The 22,052-nt window shown below is 41.3% G+C and overlaps 1 protein-coding gene across 1 annotated transcript in view; it reads right to left on the bottom strand.

Moving 5' to 3' along the window:
- The window catches only part of moto (minamoto), a 47,069-nt gene extending 25,326 nt beyond the window's left edge, over positions 1-21,743 (bottom strand). The window contains exons 1-6 of the mRNA XM_080213362.1: positions 21,640-21,743; positions 19,565-19,703; positions 18,731-18,856; positions 16,099-16,247; positions 5,302-5,406; positions 1,963-3,889 (exon numbers count right to left, since the gene is read on the bottom strand). Coding sequence (XP_080069488.1) covers positions 1,963-3,889; positions 5,302-5,406; positions 16,099-16,247; positions 18,731-18,856; positions 19,565-19,703; positions 21,640-21,743 — 2,550 coding nt within the window. The remainder of the gene's footprint in view (positions 1-1,962; positions 3,890-5,301; positions 5,407-16,098; positions 16,248-18,730; positions 18,857-19,564; positions 19,704-21,639) is intronic.
- Between the last annotated feature and the right edge of the window lie 309 nt (positions 21,744-22,052).

Below are 22,052 nucleotides of genomic sequence, written 5' to 3'. Positions count from 1 at the left end.
GATGGAGTTTAATGTCAATAAGTCTGAAGTTCTCCATTGTGGCAGAAAAAATAGAAAGGCAAATTATTACCTAAATGGAAAGCAGATTCAAAATACATCCAGGCAGCGGGATCATGGGTTCATGAGTTGCAGAAAGTTGATATGCAGATGCAGCACGTAATAAAAAAGGCAAATGGGAAGTTGGCATTTATTGCAAAAGGACTGGAGTATAAAAGTAGAGAAGTGTTGTTGCAATTGTATAAAGATGTTGGTGAGACCACATCTGGAAAATTGTGTCCAGTTTTGGTTTCCTTCGTTGAGAAAGGATGTGATGGCATTGGGGGCAGTTCAGAAGAGGTTCACCAGATTGATTCCGAGGATGAAAGGTTTGATGTATAAGGAGAGATTGAACAGTTTGGGCTTATACATGATGGAATTTAGAAGGATGGATCTGATTGAGGTATATAAAATATTAAAAGGGATTGATGGAGTAAACGAAGACCAAACGTTTCTTATGGGGCAACCTAGAATAAAAGGTCACAAGTATAAATCGAGAAGCGGTAGATTTAAAACTGAGATGAGGAGGACTACTTCTCACAGAGGGTGGTGAATTTGTGGAATTTGCTGCCCCATAACACAGTGGAATCTGAATCATTGTATGGTTTCAAGGAAATAAGATATATTTCTAATAAAAAAGGAGACAAAGGGATATGGGGGATAGGTGGGGAGAAGACCAGGGAGAGATCAGCTATGATCAGACTGAATGGTGGAACAGGCTCGAAGGACTGAAATTGCCTACTTCTGCTCCTAATTCCTCTGTTATTTTCAAAGAGCTAGTGAGATTTGGAACAATTTGCCAAAGTATACAGTATGTAATAATATCATGTTGATCTTTCAAAGGAATGTCTTGACAGAGGGCATTGCAATGGTAGGGTAGCTAGATTAATGATACTCAGCAGATACTGTAATTTCCTAGTCCTTCCTTGTTAGCTTAATATTCTTTAGAAATTTCCCTTCCAGGAGATTGCACTACACGAAGTGGGCGGAGTGGTCAAAGATGGAGGGTTTTTTAAAACCTCTAACAGGTGGGTTTAAGTGGAATGTTAAAATGTAATGAATCTCAAATCCTGTCTACTACTTGTGTTAAGGGAAGCAGGCGCCTCCCTCATTTGAATAGTTTGAGACCATGTCTGGACTTTTATCGCACTGTCCACCACAGGAATTGGAGTGGGCAAGCAGAAGATCCATTTACCTTGGGCGGGATTTTATGGTTTTGGGACGAGCGAGGCCATAAAATCCCAGCCAATGTTAATTTTTTTCAGGTTTAATCAGCCAGCTGTGTTTCCCAGCATTACAAAGGAAGCAAGATTGCTGTGTTGAAGACTGCTTATATTGCATTGCCTTTGGACAAGAATTCCCAGTTTTCCCCTCAAGAGGCCCCAGGTCTTTCCAATCACTCACTCTGCCCCTTGGTACTCAGGGCTTATCCAGCAACTGCCAATTAGTTAGCTGCAGCCAGGGTATGGAGCCAAAGAGTGTCAATAGCAGCGTCTCGAGTTATATCCATTCTTTCAGTTTTCCCAAACGTAAAACTGCACCCAAACTCACACCATGTTAATACTGGTAGCAATGAATCACCTTGTTTGGGAAAACATGTCTCATGTATGTTGCATGCTCATCTGGAACCTGTGCTTCCAGCCTTTATGATTTTCCAGGGCTCCTGAACAATTCTCAAGCAAGTATGAATTACATGTTTTGCTTTTTTAAACTCAGGCAGTCTGAGATGTTCCTTATAATTGATCTCTTCAAATAGGGGGGATTTGTTTTCATGCTGACAATAAAATTAAAAATTTATTTTTTAAAATAGTCAAGAAATGCATTTTTCATAAAAAAAAACAAGAGTACTAAGAATAAAAAGTACTGCCGTAGACTTTCTTCCCCTTAAAATAATTAAGCTTTAATGTCTTCAACAAATCTATTTACCTTTTTTCTTTCTTTTTCCAAAGCCCTCCATTGTTCATAGCATTCCTCTAACCGAATATGAAGTTCATTGGCTGGACCACTACGATTTTTCATAGGTCTTGGAAATCCAAAGGGCGGTATAAATCCATAAAGGGATGCATCTCCATAAAACATGTCATTGAAAAGAGGATACAAGTGACTGAACTCTTCATAAGGAAATAACTCACTGGGATCCATTAATGAAACTACAGGGTGACCAAACTGAAGGTTAGCTCCTGAAGCAACACTACGTGGACCAAGTTGTGAAATATTGTGGTTCCGTCTGAAGTCACCCATCATGTAGGGACTTGAAAAAGAAGCTGATGAACGAGTCATATAATTTGTTACACTGTTGCTGTCTCCAGCTCCTTGTTGGGAATTATTATTATAATAATAAGATTGGGCACCTATTAAATCTCTGTACACGCTCTGCGAAAATTCATCATCCTTTTTCTTCACATCTTCATTCAAATCATAATGGCAGTTTTGCTGTTTAGTTTGATAGCTGGGATATTTGTTTGTAACATATTGTTGAGATGATGAACTCCCATGAAATCCATTTACTTGTTTTCCATTTTGACAATTCTTCTCAATTGGTGATTCAAAGTACATATCTCCACTAGCTTTATTTTGCCCCTCAACATGTGTACCTGGCTGAACCCGTTCCACATTATATGTGAATTCACTACTAGAAACCTTGGAGTTGTCCTGACCATAAATTCCTGTGGATCTCTGGAAGTAAGCACTACTATTTTGAGAAAAGGGCATGGATGACTGATGAGAAGATGGACAGAAAGAATGGGATGATGTTTTAGAGGCAGGAGATGCTTGATTACTGAGATCTGATGAGTTGTCTGGTTTCCCAAATGAAGTAGTAGTAGTAGTTTCAGAACCAGAAGTAGCCAATTTTGTCCAGGATTGTCTATTTTGGTAAGACTCTCCAGAATACACAGATACCGGCAGTGCGTTTAATGGCTGAACATATTCAGACTGTGGTGAAAAATGATCATAATTAGAATGTTGTTGTTTTTCAAAGGCTTTCTCAAAGTCACTTCTAATCGGGCAAAACGTATGTGGATTTCTTCCACATTCAGATGTACACTTCTGTGCTAAATCATTACCTAATCCCATTTCCTTTGAAAGCTGTTTTTCACTCAAGCCTGACGATGATTTTACACAGTATTTTAAAGTATGCTGGTCAATATTTAACTCATCAAACCCCTTTTGTGCTTGTTTCCCTTTGGGCACTCTATTACATGTATCCATTTCGATCACTGGCAATTCTGGTATACAATCAGAAGTAGTCTTTCCATCTGCTATGTTAAAATTCACAAATTTATTCTGTCTGAATTTACTGCCATGTAATTGTTCCATGTATCTGTTGCCAGTATTGCTGTTGTAAGAATTTCTGGAATTATGCAGGAAAGGAAACAGTTCTGTTGATGTCTGACTGGATGGAGTACCAACTTCTTTATAATCTCCCCCATCTCTACCATACAGGTGTATATCTGTTCCTTGTTCTCTAACTGATACTGGTAATCCTACCTGGAGTTTGGAACAATTCTTCACATAGGGAAACTCCTGAAAGTTCATCTTGGTGCTATCAGTAGACTGAAAAGGAATGCAATCGGTAGCTTCTTTCTTTGAAGGAAACATCCATTGCTCTGTCAGATCCAAGTCATCAAATCCTAAAAAATCTTCCATATTTATTTTTTGCTGAGAGACTAAATGACTATCCTGTTGGTACTGTGGTTTGTCAGATGTTGCTATGGATTCTTTTGCGTTAAAAACTGGCTGTGAATATGATGCATCTACTGGCTTCTTAGAGTCAGATGAGTGATCGAGATGTTCTGTATATCTGTTCGTTGTGGAAGACCATATTGATCTTAACAAATTAGAGGAGGTATTTCTAAAACAAAAGATATGTTGCAAAGAACTTATTAGACAATAGTTAAAATAGTAAAAGGATAATATGCAATGTACTATATTTTGTTCTGTGTGTAGTGATGAAACAACACACTGAGGAACCAATGCACCACATCACAGCAGTGGAGCAATGTGGGCATTGCACCACTGAATTGATTCAGCTGTAATGCTGCGATGAGACAGGCCAGAGCAGGCGGGTACTAGAAAAGTCAGCCAAAAATAATATGACACATCTTTTTATGTCAGCTCACAGTGGCACTAACAGTCTCAGTCTGTTCAGCTTTTCAGCTGTACTCAGATTGTCTAGCAGGAATAGAAATCAAAATATCAGCTATAAGCTTATTTATTCGTGTCACAAATAGCTTACATTAACACTGCAATGAAATTACTGTTAAAATCCCCTAGTTGCCTCATTCTGGCACCTGTTTGGGTACACTGAGGGAGAATTTAGCATGGCCAATTCACCTAACCAGCATGTCTTTGTCTGTGGGAGGAAACCAACATAGACATGGGGAGAATAGAATCATAGAAAAACTACAGCACAAACAGGCCCTTCGGCCCACAAGTTGCACCAATTTTATCTCTACCTACTAGGCTTACCTATAACCCTCAATCCTATTAAGTCCCATTTACTCATCCAAGTCTCTTAAAAAGCCCTATCGAATTTACCTCCACCACCACCGACGGCAGCCAATTCCACTCACCCACCACCCTCTGAGGGAAAAACTTACCCCAACATCTCCTCTGTACCTACCCCCCAGCACCTTAAACCTGTGTCCTCTTGTGGCAGCCATTTTAGCCCTGGGGAAAAGCCTCTAAGAGTCCACCTGATCAATACCTCTCATCATCTTATACACCTCTATCAGGTCTCCTCTCATCCTTCGTCTCTCTAAGGAGAAAAGATTGAGCTCTCTCAACCTATCCTCATAAGGCATGCCACCCAATCCAGGTAACGTCCTTGTAAATCTCCTCTGCACCCTTTCAATGGCTTCCACATCCTTCCTGTAGTGAGGCGACCAGAACTGAGCACAGTACTGCAAGTGGGGTCTGACCAGGGTCTTATACAGCTGCAACATCATCTCCCGACTCCTAAACTCAATTCCTCGATTGATGAAGGCCAGTACACCATATGCCTTCTTAACCACGTCCTCTACCTGTGCAGCCAATTTGAGAGTCCTATGAACCCAGACCCCAAGACCCTTCTGATCTTCCACACTGCTAAGAGTCTTACCCTTAATATTACATTCCTAATGTGCACATTCCACACAGATAGTGACTCAAGCTGGGAATTGAACCCAGGTCCCTAGCACATGAGTAGCAGTGCTAACCACCGTGTTGCCCTGGGAAGCCCAACTCCCCCAAAAAATTCTTAAATATGCATATATGTAAACTTACCCTTCAACAAATAAGGATTGGGATTGATCTGGTTCTTCTAAAATGTTAGACACAAGCCCATACAAGTCTGCAGCACTTCCAAAGTCACTCATTTCAGTCTGAGACCTATTTGGGAAGAAGAATATCCAAAAAAAAATTGCTTTTAATCACTGTACTAAAATGCTCAAACTAGCATCAATGGGACCAAAGTATGACATAAAAAACAAGAAATTTGGATTGACTGAGTCTAAACAGCAACAAACAAGTTAAATTGGACCCTCTTTTCTGAAAGGTATACAATTGTTTTTCATGGCTAAATTTCAAATATAAATTTTGAAACATATGTAGATCTAACCCAGTAAGTTAGATATTTTAAAAGGGAACAGCATTATGCCATGTAATACATACTCTAACGTAGGCAGAAACCCTCAGAAAATAAATTGGCTATATTTTTATTATTTTTAAAAATAAAAAATGAAATGCCTATATTTGAACTTTAAAAAGGGGAGAGAAAAGACCATTAAGCTTGCCCCATTCAGAGCAGTATACGATTTTCACCCAATACCTAACAAGGCCAAATGACACAAAGAAATAAAAATTTGCAGCCAATTCAGGCTTGACCCTAGAAATTTCCCTCCAAATACAGGAGTCAATCAACTAAATTCCAGGAAGTACCTCAAACGCAACTAATAATCACTTATTCTCTACAACTGGAAATGTGTTATTTTCTCAGGGCTTGCTGTATGTTTTTATTAGGAAGTTAGACTCTTTCTCTAGTGCACACTTCAGAGATTTGTGTAAAACGGCAATGAAATTTTATGAAGTAAAAAAATTGTGTCATCTAACTCCGTTTATGTTCGTAACCTTTTACTGGACCTATTCATAGCAAATTGCTCATCTACCAGAAAGAAATAATCGCTTCATCAATTTAAAAAGTGTGAAAATATTCTCTGAAGTTTGCAATAATCAAATAACATAATCCTAACTTTTGGAACCTATTTTCATAACTCACGAGCTCTATAGTTAGATATTATTGTGACCACATTCCTGAAGTGCCTCAATATCCTACGCTATTTACTGAGATGAAAAAGAAGCTAAGTTATGTTGCTCAGGGTGTTTGTTTTATGGTTAAGAAATTAATTTTCATGTATGCTCTTCTTTTTTAGAAAACACAACATACTCAGAGACCTCCTGCCCATTTTCTCTGCCTCAATGCCTGTCAAAACTATTCATTTGAATTACTTGATTCTTTACTCTATGACACGCCAGATCATATCATCTAGACACTAGGGGTGATGCAAGATTGTAATTTGTAAAGTATAATGGAGCTAAAAGTAGTGGGTAATGATTGAGAATTTGCTACCTTTCCAGCTTGTGCCATTAGAGTTTATAGACCCAAAACTCATAAGCCGTTGCCTAAAGAAAGAGTATTTGAGGAACAGTTCTAGGGTCACAATTTCTGCAGATGTGGGACTGAAGACACTAGATACAGTAAAAGCTATGGGCGCTGACAACATTTCGGCTGTAATTCCTTTTAAAAACATACAGCAAGCCATAAGAAAATAACATTTCCAGTTAGACGATAAGTAATAATTAGTTGTGTTTATGAGGTACTTCCTGGAATTTAGTCAATTGCCTTCAGTAGTTGGCGGGAGATTTCTCGGGTAAAGCCTGAATTGGCTGCATATTTTTGTTTCTTTGCATCATTCGGCCTTGTTAAGTATTGGGTAAAAGTCTTACATTGCTTCTGAAAGGTCTATGTTCCTGAATTAGCTGTGTCCCAAGCCTAGATTTTCCATTACAGCTACAGTAACCTGACATTGTAAAATTTGTGCACGAATGTCCTGTCCACAAAAAGAACAAATCCAGTCTGGCCAATGACCTACTCTCATCACACTCATTTTAAAATGATGGAAGGCATCTCTAACAGCACTACTAAGTGGACCTTATTCAGCAATAACCTGCTGACCATTGTTCTTTGGATTTCTACAGGGGCATTACTAGCTTGGTCCAAACATGGACAAAACAGTCAAGTGCCGGAGGTAAGGCAAGAGTGACTACCCTAGACATCAAAGAAGCATTTCACTGTGTGTGGCATCAAGGAGCCCTAGCAAATTTGTAATTGGAGGGAAAACTCTCCACCACATCCAGTTGAGGTGTGAGCAATATTCTATACAAGTTGCAGAACTTTTCACAATTGTCAGGGATGTTTATCTTCATTGTAGAGATCAATGGAGCATGTGACAACTTCACTGCAAACTGCAGCACACTCCCATCTGAGAAGTGGTCAGGGTCTATTTAGTATTTCCATCTGGTAACTCTGATGGCATTTAAATTTACACCACCTTTGTGACAAAATATTAGTTATAAAAGGTAGAGAGGTAAGAAAAGCCTTTTCTTTTGGCAGCCACCAGTTTGAAACAAGTTTTGCACAGTGGTAGAAATCAGATAGAAAACGTAGGATTAGAGAATTTCTGACTTCACTAATGTGGATGAGTACTTGGGTGCATGCACAGTCCAGGAACTCCTTTCATTATGCACACATCAATAAAAGTACCTTGGCATTCATACATTCATCCTCAGACAACAACTCACTTACTTGCATGACTTGTGAATGCAGCACCTGTTCTGAAGGTGGACCTGGAAATGATCATAACCAAGGAAAAGATCATGGGCCACTGAAGGAACTCGAATCGCAGGGGGGAGAAATAGCAGTAGTCCAGAAAGAGTTAGAGGGGGAGTATAGGTCATAGGCTAGGAATGCCACTAGAACACAAAAAGGTACAGCACAGCAACAGGCCCTTTGGCCCTCCAAGCCTGTACCGATCATGCTGCCCTAACCAAAAAAAAAGTTCTGCCTGTCCGTATCCCTCTATTCCCTCCCAATTCCTGGCCATTCAGATGCCTCTTAAATGTTGCTAATGTGCCTGCTTCCACCATCACCTCTGGTGGCGTGCTCCAGGCACCCACCAATCTCTTTGAAAACTCTTTCCCCCTCACCTTGAACATGTGCTCACCTGGTAGTGACATTTCCACCTGGGAAAAAGCCTCTGACTATTCACCCTATGTCTCATAATTTTGTAGACCTCTATCAGATCTCCCCTCAGCCTCTATCTTTCCAGTGAAATCAACCTCTCCTCAGCCAATGCACAAAAAACCAGGCAGACAGAGAGTGGGCGTTAATGGGTGCTATTCGGATTGGCGGTTGGTGACTAGTGGAGTGCCCCAGGGGTCGGTGCTGGGGCCTCAGCTTTTTACCATTTATATAGATGATTTGGAGGAGGGAACTGAGTGTATGGTGTCGAAATTTGCTGATGACACCAAGATTGGTGGAACGGCAAATTGCGCGGAGGGTGTGGAGAGTCTGCAGAAGGATCTAGATAGGCTGGGCGAATGGGCCAGGAAATGGCAAATGGAATTTAATGTTGGCAAGTGCGAGGTGGTCCACTTTGGCAGGAATAATGGTAGGAAGGACTATTACTTACGGGGAGAAAAACTGCAGCAGGCGGCGGTGCAGAGGGACCTCGGGGTCCTTGTGCATGAGTCGCAAAAACCCAGCCTGCAGGTGCAGCAGGTGGTCAGGAAGGCTAATGGGATGCTGGCCTTCATAACAAGGGGGATTGAATATAAAAGTAGGGAGGTCTTGCTGCAGCTGTATAGGGCATTGGTGAGGCCGCAGCTGGAGTACTGTGTGCAGTTTTGGTCGTCGTACTTACGCAAGAATATTTTGGCCTTGGAGGGAGTGCAGAGGAGGTTTACTAGGCTGATGCCGGAGTTGAGGGGGTTGAGCTATAAGGAGAGGCTGAATAAACTAGGCTTGTACTCGTTAGAGTTTAGAAGAATGAGGGGAGATCTCTGAGACGTATAAGATGATGAATGGGATGGATAGGATAGAGGTGGAGAGGCTCTTCCCGTTCAGAAAGGACAGTAGGACTAGGGGGCACAGCCTCAAGATAAAGGGGGGGCGGTTTAGAACGCAGTTGAGGAGGAACTTCTTCACTCAAAGGGTGGTGAATCTTTGGAATTCTCTGCCCGTTGAGGTGGTGGAGGCTGCCTCGCTAAATATTTTAAGACGCGGGTTGATGGGTTTTTGATAAGTGAGAGGATTAAGGGTTATGGGGAGAGGGCGGGAATGTGGAACTGAGTCACAACAGATCAGCCATGATCTTAGTGAATGGCGGGGCAGGCTCGAAGGGCTAGATGGCCTACTCCTGCTCCTACTTCTTATGTTCTTAACATCCTGGTGAACCTTCTCTACACTTTCTCCAAAGCTTCCACTTCTTTCTGGTAGTGTGGTGACCAATACTGCATACAATACTCTAAATGCAGCCTAACTAAGGTCTCATATAGCTGCAACATGATTTCCCAGCTCTTGTATTCCTGTCCCGGCTGATGAAGGCAAGCGTGGTGTATGCCTTCTTAATCACTTTGGTCACATGTATTGCCATTTTTAGGAAACTGTGGACCTGCATGCCTAGATCCCTCTATGTACATGTTCCCAAGGGTTCTGACATTTACAGTATAATTCACACCTAAATTTATCCTCCAAATTGCATCACCTCACATTTGTCCAGATTAAACTCCACCTGCCATTTCTGTGCCCAAGTCTCCAATTTATCTATATCTTATTGTGTCCTGACAATCCCCTGCATCCTCAGAAAATCCCCAGCACTATCAGCAACTCCACCAATCTTCGTATCATCCACAAACTTACTAATCAGATTCCCAACAATTTTGCGCCAGATCATTTATATAAACTACAAAACAGAGGTCTGAGCACTAATCCCTGTGTAACACCACTAGCTACAGATCTCCATTCTGAAAAACACCCTTCCACCACTACTCTGACTTCTATAACCAAGCCAGCTATCTAGTCAGCCCACCCCAAATCCCATATGATTTTAGTTTTTGTACCAGTCTGTCATATGATACCTTGTCAAACACCTTACTAAAGTCCATATAAACCACATCCACTGCCCTTCCCTCAATTATCTTTGTTCACCTCTTCAAAAGATTCAATCAATTTGGTGAGACATGACCTTCCCTGTACAAAACCACACTGCCTGTAACTAACTAGTCAGTTTTCTTCCAAATGTGCATATATCCTGTCCCTCAATATCTCCTCCAAAAGCTTCCCCACCACTGACGTCAGGCTCACTGGCCTATAATTTCCTGGATTACTCCTGCTTCCTTTCTCAAACAAGGGAACAAAATTGGCTATCCTCTCCAATCCTCTGGAACCTTGCCTGTGGTCAAAGAGGATGTGAAGATATCTGTTAAGGCCCCAGCTATTTCTTCCCTTGTCTTCTGCAGTAATCTGGGATAGATCTCATCTGACCCTGGGGACTTGTCTACCTTAATGCAATTTAGGATACCCAACAATTCCTCCTTCGATATACTGATATTCTTCAGAGCGTTCACACACCTATCCCTGACCTCAACATCCGTCATGTCCTTCTCCTTGGTGAACTTTGTAAATACCAATACAAAGTATTCATTAAAGATTTCATGGACTTCTTGTGGCTCCACGCATAATTTCGTTCCATTGTCCTTGAGTGGGCCTACTCTTGCTACCCTCTTACTCTAACATATGCATTAAAAACCTCAGGATTCTCTTGACCCTAAAGACTTTGGCCGAAGATATTTCATGGCCCCTTTTAACCCTCCTAATTCCACCTTTAAGTTCCTTTCTACTTTCACTACACTCAAGGGCTTCATCAGTTTTTAGATGCCTAGGCTTAATTTTTCCTTTTGACTAAGCTTACAATTTCCCTTGTCATCCATGGTTCCCAAATCCTGCCATTTTTGTCCTTCATTTTTGCGGAGACATGTCTGCCCTGCACTTCAATCAACTGGCCTTTAAAAGTCACATCCTAGATGTAAAATTTGTCCTTAAATAGCCACTCCCAATCCACATTCCCCAATTCCTGTCTAACTTGGATATAACTGGCCCTCACCCGAGGGTCACTCGACCTTATCCATGACTACCCAAAATCTTATGGGATTATGGTCATTAAGCCCAAAATGCTTCCCCACTGAAACATCACCTGGCCCAGCTCATTCCCCAATACCAAATCTAGTATGGTCCTCCTCCCTGGTTGGATTGTCAACATACTCTAAAGCCCTCCTGGATATATCTAACAAATTGCTCTCCGTCTAAGCCTTGGATATAAGTGGGTCCCAGTCAATGTGCAGGAAGTTAGTCACCCACTACAATTACCCTGCTTTTTTCACACCCTGTCAGTATCTGACTACACAACTGCTCCTCTGTCTCCTGCGGGCTGTTGGGAGGTCTATATACACTCCCAACATTGTGATTTCACCCTTCCTATTCCTGAGCTCCACCCATAATGCCTCACAACCCCCTTGTGATCCAATGTGTCTGCCCTCAACACAGAGATGTACTCCCTAATCAGCAGTGCAACTCCCCCACCTGTGTTTGCTTTCCCTTCTGTTCTGTCTAAAACAATGATATCCTGCAACGTTAAGCTGCCAGTTCTGTCCCCCTTTTAACCATGTCTCTGTAATTACAATATCATAATTCCATGCAGCATCCAGGCTCTCAGTTCATCTGTTTTACCTGTTATACTTCTCACATTGAAGCAAGCACACTCCAGACCTACAGTCTGCCGAGCCCCATGACTTCCCTCTGCCTGCTCTTATTCTGCGCTATGTTTATCTCAGTCTCACTTTTCTCCCCCATGTCCCTACACTTACTGGCATGCTGATCCGGTTCCCACCCCCATGCCACAATAGTTTAAATCCTCTTGAAAAACACTAGCAAACCTCTCACCCAGGATATTGGGGCCCGCTGGTTCAGATGCAACTTGTCCTTCTTGTCTAGGTCCCACCTTCCCCAAAAGACATCCCAGTGATCCATACAGCTAAAGCTCTAAAAGTAGAAGCCCTGATGTACTACCCATTTTAGTTGCTATTAACAAGCTAGAAAAATAGTTGATAAAGGATGCCAAACAAAGAGCTGGAAAGTTGAGAAATAATTGGTGTGTACATTGAAATAACACAGCTTCAACACAAGGGGGTTATGCACAGAAAAGGAACTTCCAGATGGCATATACAAGGCTAAGTCAAGACTAGTGGCTCAGAGTTTCACAGAAAGACTTGGTGATCAACAGTAAAAATATTTCTATATCAACTGAATGAGTTTTACCATTCACGCTCACTTCTTGAAGTATTATTGGTTTCCTTGTTTGATTTTTTTGTAATAGCATTATTAAGGAACAGTTAAAAGATAAACATTATGACATTGCTCCGTCCCCTCTGATTCCATTGTGAAACAGATAATTCAAAATAAATAATTTCACTACTGTACATCAAAGATGCAAAGAGCTTTTAATCCATGCTGTCGTATCTTCGAACTGGATAAATTTGTATTGTGGTCTGGTTAATGATCACATCTCAGTACAGGGCAGTGAGCTGAGCTGCTCAGGAATTTTTGTTTGTGCACACAATCCCTGAATGTGTCCAGGCCATCAGGTAACTGAACGCACTTGACCAGAGACAGTTGAGTGGCACAGTGGTTAACACCTGGATTGAGGTTGGGTTGTGCTGTCACAGAACCACAAAGATTAGTCACAGACATGAGTAAATAAACTCAGGTTCGGCTAGGACTCCAACTACGTGGAGACCTCAGCCATTTCAGACTGGTTGTAAATAATTAGATCAATAAAATGTTCTGAAGGGGAAAATTCCTTTAGTTTTAGAAATGGGATGACACAGTGGCAAGCACTGCTGCCTTTCAGCACCAGGGACCTAGATTCAATTCCAGCCTCCTGTCACTGTCTGTGTGAAGTTTGCATGTTCTCTCCATGTCTGCATGGGTTTCTCCGGGTGCTCTGGTTTCCTCCCACACTCCAAAGATGTGTGGGTTAGATTGATTGGCCATGCTAAATTGCCCCTTAGTGTCAGGGGATTAGCTGGGTAAACGTGTGAGGATAAAGAGATAATAAGACTTGGATCAGATTGTCAATGCATATTTGTTGGGTCAGATAGCCTCCTTTTACATCGAAGGAATTCCATGATTCTATAAGACGTCAGAATGGACTTCCCCCATTGCAGGAAGAGTGAACTTGAAGATTTTCTTAGCACTTCTGGCAACATATTCTTTAGAATGAAAATTGATTGATATAAAAACTGCATTTTTGCATGGTGAGAAATTTCACAGGGAAATGTTTTTGAAACTAGATAAAGCTTGTGTTACAGAAGAGAAAGTGGAGAAAATAAACAAACGTGTTTATGGGTTGAATGATCAAGGATGAGGTATTTCTGTTAAGTCCATTCTGTTAAAAACTGGGTTGTACTCAGCTAAAAGCAAACCCAGTAATGTTCTATTGGCATCACAAGGAGAAACCGGTAAGTATCTTTATGTTGCTCACTGATGATTTGAGCATGGATGATAAATAAAAAGAGTTTAAGGTTGGAAGACATGCTCCAGGAGCATATAAATACATAGGTTTTTGGGGTCAGACAGATTGAACATCACGCAAAATAAGTCGGGACTGATCTGGGATCAACCGTCTTATTTAGATAATGTGAACTGTATTCCAATAAATTGGGGCACATCCTCACAGATGAAACAGACCAATTAAAAAGTCTGACTGGACAATTGAATAGGTTGTGCACATGGACAAAATCTGATGCTAGTTATGATGTACCGAACTGACAACTCTACCAAAAAATAACAGTTGAACAAGTTCTGAGAGCAAAGGAAACATTAAGAAATTAAATTCAGAGAAATGTACACTCAAAATGGGATGACCCAGAGCAAGTGATGTTAGTCATTTTTAGCAGTGCTTCACATGCCAAGCTTTCAAATGAGACACTACTACAGCAGTATTTATCATATTTTTGGTGGGAGAAAGTAACAAATACTATCTATAGGCTTGTGAAGCCAAAAACCTAAACAGGCCCTTCAGTCCAACTTGACTGTGCTGGCAAAAAATAAATGTTAGAGAGAGAAAGAGATCTTGAAGATAAGATGGATCAATGCAAATCATCAGTTATAAAAAGGGGAATATTTGCTCAAAGAAATTGCTAGAGGTCTTAGGAGAAGGATGTCTTGTATTATGATGGTTTAAAGAAATGTGGGAAATCGCTTATTTTGAACTTATTGAGTGTTACAAAATTGTTTAAAGAAAGGAGAATCTGTTAATGTTCTGTTAATTAAGTACTTTGGGCACATAAAATTTTGATTTTTTTTGTTACAGTCCCACCAGGGCCTTTCACCCTCTCATTAGTTTATTTTATTGATTTGATTTTTGTGTATTAAGAAGTGTATAAGCAGGAGAATAGCTGGGACACTGGGGTGGGAGGAGATGAGACTAAACAAAGTGAATAAACTTTCTTGTTAAAGAACATCCAATTTGAACCTGCTGTGCCTTTCAGCGAGATCAGATCTGTTGTGATATCCTCTCCACTTTCCTGACTGTACCCATAACCCTTGACTAACAAAAATCCATCTAACTCAGCCTTGAATAATTCAATGACGCAACCTCCACTACCTTCTGGGTAGATAATTCTACACAGACACCCAGAGAAAAGAAAAACTCCTCATTCCTGTTTGAAAAGCGAGACCTCTTATTCTTAAATGATATCCCTGAGTTCTAGTATCGCCCACAAGAGAAAACATCCTGCTGGTATCCATCCAGCCAATCCCCTCAGATTTTATATGTTTCAATAAGAATCTGCTTATTCTTTTAAAGTCCTAGGAGTATAACTGGAACACGATAACTCTTTCTTCATAAGAGAAGTCATTCATCCCAATAATGAGTAGGAGACCAAAACTATACACAGTACTCCAGATATGGTCTCACCAATGCGCTGTACAGTTGCAGTATAACTTCCCTAATTATATATTCCATTCCAATAAATGCTAACATTCAATTTACTTTCCTAATCACTTGCTGTACCTGCAAACTAATTTTGTGATCCATGTACTAGGAGACACAAGCCTCTCTGTACCACCCAGTTCTGCAATCTCCATCTATTTAAAGAGTATACTGCTTTCTATTCTTCCTGCCAAAATGAACCCATGTCATATCCCATCTGCAAATTTTATGCTCATTCACTTAACCTGTCTTTATCCTTTATCAGCCTCCTCCTCCTCTTAAGAACTTACTTTCCTACCTATGTTGATCCCATCGGTAAATGTAGCTACCATATATTCTGTCCCTTCATAGAAATCATTAATATAAATTTACATAGTCAAGGACTCAGCACTGATCCTCATGCCATTCTACTGGTTACAGTTTGCCAATCCAAAAAAAGTCCACTTATTTCAGTCCCCACTTCCTGTTTGTTAACCATTCCTTTATCCATGCTAATAGATTACCCCTTACACCATGTGCTGTTATCTTGTGCATAACCTTTGTGGCAACTTCTCAAATGTCTTTTGGAAATCCAAGTACACTATGTCTAATGGTTCACCTTTATCCACCGTGACTATTACCTCGTCAAAAAAAACAAACAAAACCAGGGGATGTTTTTTCTCGTGGCAGATACTAGAACTCAGGGACATCATAACGGGGAAGGTTCTATGCCTTGGTTTTGACTTCGCCAACCAAGCTGAATCCTGTTAATACAGGTATCAGTACTTTCCATTTTAAACTAAGATGATTTGTCTCAGAGTAGAGCAAAACAAAAAAAAATGAGTTGGTAAACTAAAGCTCCGGGGATTAAACTAATCATCTTGTATGCAATAATTTTACCCTCAGCAATGTGATCATTTCTAATATCATGTCAATAACCTACAGGTTTCAAAACACGCGCTAGAATTTAATTATAGAAATAGATCATTCTCACCGGTTAGGATTATTCTGAAACCCAGCAAGTTGCTTATAATCATCTCCAGATGTTGACCAAGGAACATAGAACAAGGAGGAATCAGGAGTGGTCGACACTGATGCAGTGTAGGGTTGATGTGAATCTATATTTTCTTCATATTGAGATACCTAATTCAGATGCAAGACCAAATATTAAAACTTTTGAAATGCAGTGATCTAGACTATAAACATTAGCCCTTCCAAGATACATAGGTTATATGTGCATTCTACACACAGTGCTAGTTAAATGAAATCAGCAAAATTGTCCATACTGTCAGAAAGAGTGGCTTTTAAATGCTATAGAAAACAACTTAAATTTGTAAAGCACCCTTTAACTTATTAAAATCCTCCAAGGAACTTCACAGGAACATTATACAGCAAGATATAACACTGAGCGATAAAAAGATATCAGCAAAAAAATGCTGGCATTGCCAGCGATCTTATGTCCTAAGCACAAATAAAGAAAGCCAATTCAGATGGTTGTCTCATGTCCACATTTTCAGAATCACAATGGTTACAATGTAGGAAGCCATTTGGCCTGCCATGTCCATGCCAGCACAATGCCCAAAAATATTTTAATAAGTTCTGATGAAAGGTAATCAATATGAAGCATGAAGGCCTGATATCACAGAATAATAACAGAATCCCTACAGTACAGAAGGAGGCCTATTGACCCTGCACTGACAGCAATCACACTGACACCCTATCCCCTAATGTATTTACCCTGTTAATCCGCCTGACACTCAGGGGCAATTTAGCATGACCAATGCACCTAACCTGCACATCTTTGGACTGTGGGACGAAACCGGAGCACCCGGAGAAAACCCACACAAACACAGGAAGAATGTGCAAACTCCACACAGACAGTGACCCAAGGCTGGAATTGAACCCAGGTCCCTGGTGCTGTGAGGCAGCAGTGCTAACCACTGTGCCACCGTATTTTTTGTTTCTTGCAAGTCCCTGCTCAGAAGCCAATCTTGGTAGACTTGGCTCTCACTCAGGAAGGGAATTCTCTAGAGGAGGGCACAGCCCCAGGAGTAGGAAGGGTACCTGTAGCTGTGTTAATAGGAGCATGAGATTCCAGATCTTGGGGTGGAGTAAATAAAGTGTTGTCCAAACATCAGAGATGCAGACATGCAAGAACGCAAGCATGGAGTGCCACTCTTGCTGCATGACATATGGAGGCAATTCTCCCATCCCACTGTGCTGCTTTTATAGCGCAGTGGTCCAGGAGATTCAAGGGGAAGTTGTTTTGCAGGATGCCAGCTGGGCGCCACGGCCGCCACAATTCTCCAGCAGCTTGATTCCCGGCACTGTCAGCTCCATGCCAAAAATCAGCACACAGCTGAATGAATTATGGTAAATTGCAATTCTCTTAAGTATCATTAGCAGGCCTGGGACTGAAATGTCCTGGCCTGCTCACTTCTCTCTCAGCAATCCCCCTCCCCCTTGCCCCACAAATGCCAGGAGGATTTCACTCCAGTGGTGTTTAGTACAACTCCCCATTTGCAGGAAGCTATGGCTCAACCCTGCTGGACTGAAGCCCCCCTCCCCGCAAAGAGGGTCGGGCACAGGGAGGGATGCTCCCTAGGCATTGCCACGTTGGCAGTGCCTGCTTGGGCCCCCTGACTCCCTTGCCCTTTGGGCAGTGCATCTTGAACAAGAGGACATCGCTACAAGGCTTGGGTTGTATAAATTTCTTCTTGCAGAGAGTGGTGAACCTCTGGAATTCTCTACCCCAAAGGATAGTGACGGCTGGATCATTAGGAGTATTTAAAGTGGAGATGGATAAATATGATAGATTGAGGAATAGAGGGCTGTGGGGAAATGGCGCAAAGAAAGGAGTTGAGGCATTCATAGATCAACATTGATCGTACTGAATGGCAGGGCAGGCTTGAAGAACCTGGGAGGCTACTCATGCACGAACAAAAGAAACTGAAGCAGGTGTAAATTCGACATTTTTTTGAACGCTTAGGCTGGAATATAACTGGTGTATTAACTGACAGAAAGTACAAGTTGATAATGGTGAGGGGAAATTGAAACCTTAGTGAGTGACAGGACAGTGATAAACTTCTTCAATTAATGGAATCTCTGGATTCAGAAATGGCGGGGCGGAGGATAAATTAGAGTCAAATTAAAGCAGAAGAGAAGGTAATGTTAAAAAAAAAACTGCATTGGAGAAAGAAAAAGGGGGCTAAAGAAAAATAACAAATTTCTGATATACTCATCGCAGAAAAGAAACTCACCTTTAATATATATTGCTAAAAGAGTACTCATACTGTTCATTATGAGTTCTAACTTTGTGGTGTGTTTAACAGGCACGTGATTGTTTAGTTGGCAATTAATGTGGAATTCCAGCAAATTCTTAAAACAAAATGGGGAGGGTAAGGAGCATCAAACAGGAATTTCTGAAGACTGATATGTCTCTTCTTCCCGATCTTACGGGCCAGGGTGATTTGTGCACTAACGATGCCATAATTCATGAATGTTATTTTACCAGGTAGATTTGGCTCATACTTGAAATCCATTGTGTTAACTTACACTATTTTAAATGCTTTTGTAACTAAAGATACAATGTATTCCAATTGGAATTCAGAAAATAACATTCTTACGTGTGTTTTATAAGGACTGAAGAACGAATTGCAGTTGGCTAATGAATCACTGAATACATCTGTTGATCTGCTGTTGGCATCAATACCATTGTAGTAACGATTCACACTTTTCAAAATAGTTTTTGGCTGAAAAAGAGAAAACCCTTATGTACTTCGGCCCTTGGGTGTTTTAAAATTATTAACTTAAAATGAACAATAAGTTTTAATCAGTGAAAGTCAGGAAAGGAATATTTTTATGAAATATAAACAAAGACAAAAGAAAAGTACAGCACAGGAACAGACCCTTCGGCCCTCCAAATCTGAACCGATCACGATATCCTAACTAAAGTAAAACCTTCCACCCTTACTTGGTCCGTATCCCTCTACTCATCCAGATGCCTGTCAAATGTTGCTAATGTGCCTGCTTCCACCATATCCTCTGGCAGCGTGTACCAGGCACCCACCACTCTGTCTGAAAAGCTCCCCCCCCAGACATCTCCCTTAAGCTTTGCCCAAATATGCAATCCCTATGACTGCCTACCTTCAGGTATATCATGACATCTTGAATCACAGGTACAGACCCACACCCCATCACTGTGAGAATCACAGATACAGACACAAACCCCATCACTGTGAGAATCTTGGATGCAGCCCAGACCCCATCGCTGTGAGAATCACAGATACAAACCCACATTCCATCACTGTGAGAATTACAGGTATAGACCCACACCCCACCACTGTGTGAATCATAGATACAGACCCACACCCCATCACTGTGAGAGCCATACAGACCCACACCCCATCAGCCATAAGTGATTTACAGCATGTTTTTACAAGATATTGACCATCTCCTACCACTTTGATTTTCCTGGTGAGATCAGTGAACTTCTCAGCATTGAGAAGCCAAAGGAGGATCAGAGGACCGGCCAGCACCAGCCTTTTCCATTCAACCCAGATCAAATCCTTTGTAAGCTTCTGTTCCTGGATGCCAAATCTGGATTACCAGTTTTTTAAAAAATCAATAACACTTCCAATTTGGGACTTTGTGCATATAGAATCAATAATCAGAAACACTGAAATGATCCAAATTGTTTAAAGTCATAAACTACTACATTTTGCTGCAATTAGTTTAGCAATGCAACAGCAAAAAATTTCACTCCATTAAGAACATAAGAAACAGGAGCAGGAGTAGGCTATCTAGCCCTTCGAGCCTGCCCCGCCATTCAATAAGATCATGGCTGATCTGAAGTGGATCAGTTCCGCTTTCCCGTTTTCTCCCCAGAAGCCTTAATTCCCTTGTCTATCAGAAATCTATCTACCCGTGACTTATATATATTCAGTGAGGTGCCGTGCCGTAAATTGTGCAGCTTCAGTGAAAACCAGCCACTCCATTCTAGAAGTAAGCTCAAAACAAAGGATGCAAATAATACTGGAAATCCAATACTAAAGACAAACAACAGAATCTGAGAGAGAAACAGAGTAAATGTTTTGGATCAATGACTTTTCACAATTGCCACTTGATGAACGTCTCCACATTTTTGGTTTTCATTTCAGATTTCCAGCTACCACATTATTTTTTAATTTGTTTTAATATTAGAATGAAATTCACAGAAGTAATTAGCACTTTATAAATCCAAACAATCTGAACATCCTTCCAATATGCCCTCTTTGACTTTGCCATTATTCTTGATTATATCATTTTGAAGCATCATGAAAAATTTAACAACAAACACTGCAGACAAAACAGCTCTGTATTGCTCTTGCCCTGTGGCAAAAGGTAGAAAACAATCTCTTAAGAACTGGACTCTGGTCTGGGAACAAGACTTTTTCCAGAACAGTTGGTAAAAGATAACCTAAAATCAAGTATAACTTTCTTACTGTAATAGTGAAGCCTGAATAGCTGTCAAAGCACTCTTTCAACATGTGCTGCAACAATGGGAAAACCCACCAAACTTGGATAACATTCAGGCTTCAGCTAATAACTGGCAAGTACCATTTGCACCACATAAGCCCATAGACCATTTCTAACAAGAAAGAGACTACCTACAACCAACCTTTGACATTCGATGGCACTATCAATCACTGAATCCTTTAGCATGTCATATAGTATGTCAAAAATAACTCATTTTATATGTGAGACATCTTGAAGCCATTGATCATGCATGAAAGAGACTGAAAAGATTAATACCATTTTTAAAATCACACTGTTAGCACTGCTACTTCACAGCTCCAGGGACCCGGGTTCAATTCCCAGCTTGGGTCACTGTCTGTATGCAGTTTGCACATTCTCCTCGTGTCTGTATGGGTTTCCTCTAGGTACTCCGGTTTCCTCCCACAGTCCAAAGACATGTGGGTCAGGTTGATTGGTCATGCTAAATCAATTGTCCTTACTGTCCCGAGATGCGTAGGTTAGAGGGATTAGTGGGTAAAAGATGTACGGATGTGGGGGTAGGGCCTGGGTGGGTTTGTGGGCGGTGCAAACTCGATGGGCCGAATGGCCTCTTTCTGTACTGTAGGGTTTCTATGATGATTGAATGGCGGAGCTGATACGATGGGCCAAATGGCCTAATTCTGCTCCTATCTGGTAAGGTCTAAACCATCTCCAGAACTGACAAACCAATCGGAGCAGACTTTTTTTTGCGGGGCGGCGAGGCCGCTCCAGCACGTGACTGGGGAGCGGGTTCAAGAGGTTAGAGAGCCAGCCATCCCCGCGCATGCTCGGGCTGGCCCAAACCCTCGCCCCTCTGCTGATTAAAATATTAAAAACATTATCACGCACACTCCTTTTGAAAAGGCACTTCCGAGCCCAAACCAACAAGAGCTTGGCTAAACCGGAGCTAATTTCTTCCTCCCCCCTCCCCTCACACAAACATTCCCACATCCCCTTCACAAATGCGTTGCTAATGCGTCGAAGGGGAGAAAACTCGCACCCGGGTCCAAGAGAGAAGAGATGAACAAAGTTAAAACTGTTCCGTATTAATTCATTCGCTCGACGCACGAACTCTCCACGAGGTGTTAAACCATCGTGCTTCATCCCGTGCTCACAACCAACATTTTTTAACACCTTCAACTTGTTCTGGGAAATGCACAATGGGCGGGGGGGGGAAGAGATTTTTTTAAAAAAAGGGGTTTACGGAAAATTAATGACGGCAACAGTGAAGGCATCAGTTGCCCATATCTCGACGTCCTATTCAGTGTCGTTGTAATCTAAATAACTGGGTGGTTTGAATCGAAAAAGGGCTTGCCTTTCCCTGGGCTGAAATGTACGAGGTTGGAACTTGAACATTTAAATAAACCTGGAATTCGGACCAACAAACAACAAACTGTCCCCGCTTGCCACACA

The sequence above is a fragment of the Carcharhinus amblyrhynchos genome, chromosome 27 (assembly GCF_965287045.1).
Source record: "Carcharhinus amblyrhynchos chromosome 27, sCarAmb.v2.hapA, whole genome shotgun sequence".
NCBI classification, from domain to species: Eukaryota; Metazoa; Chordata; class Chondrichthyes; order Carcharhiniformes; family Carcharhinidae; genus Carcharhinus; species Carcharhinus amblyrhynchos.
The sequence above is the reverse complement of the archived record's forward strand: the minus strand, read 5'-3'. Positions and strand labels throughout refer to the sequence as shown.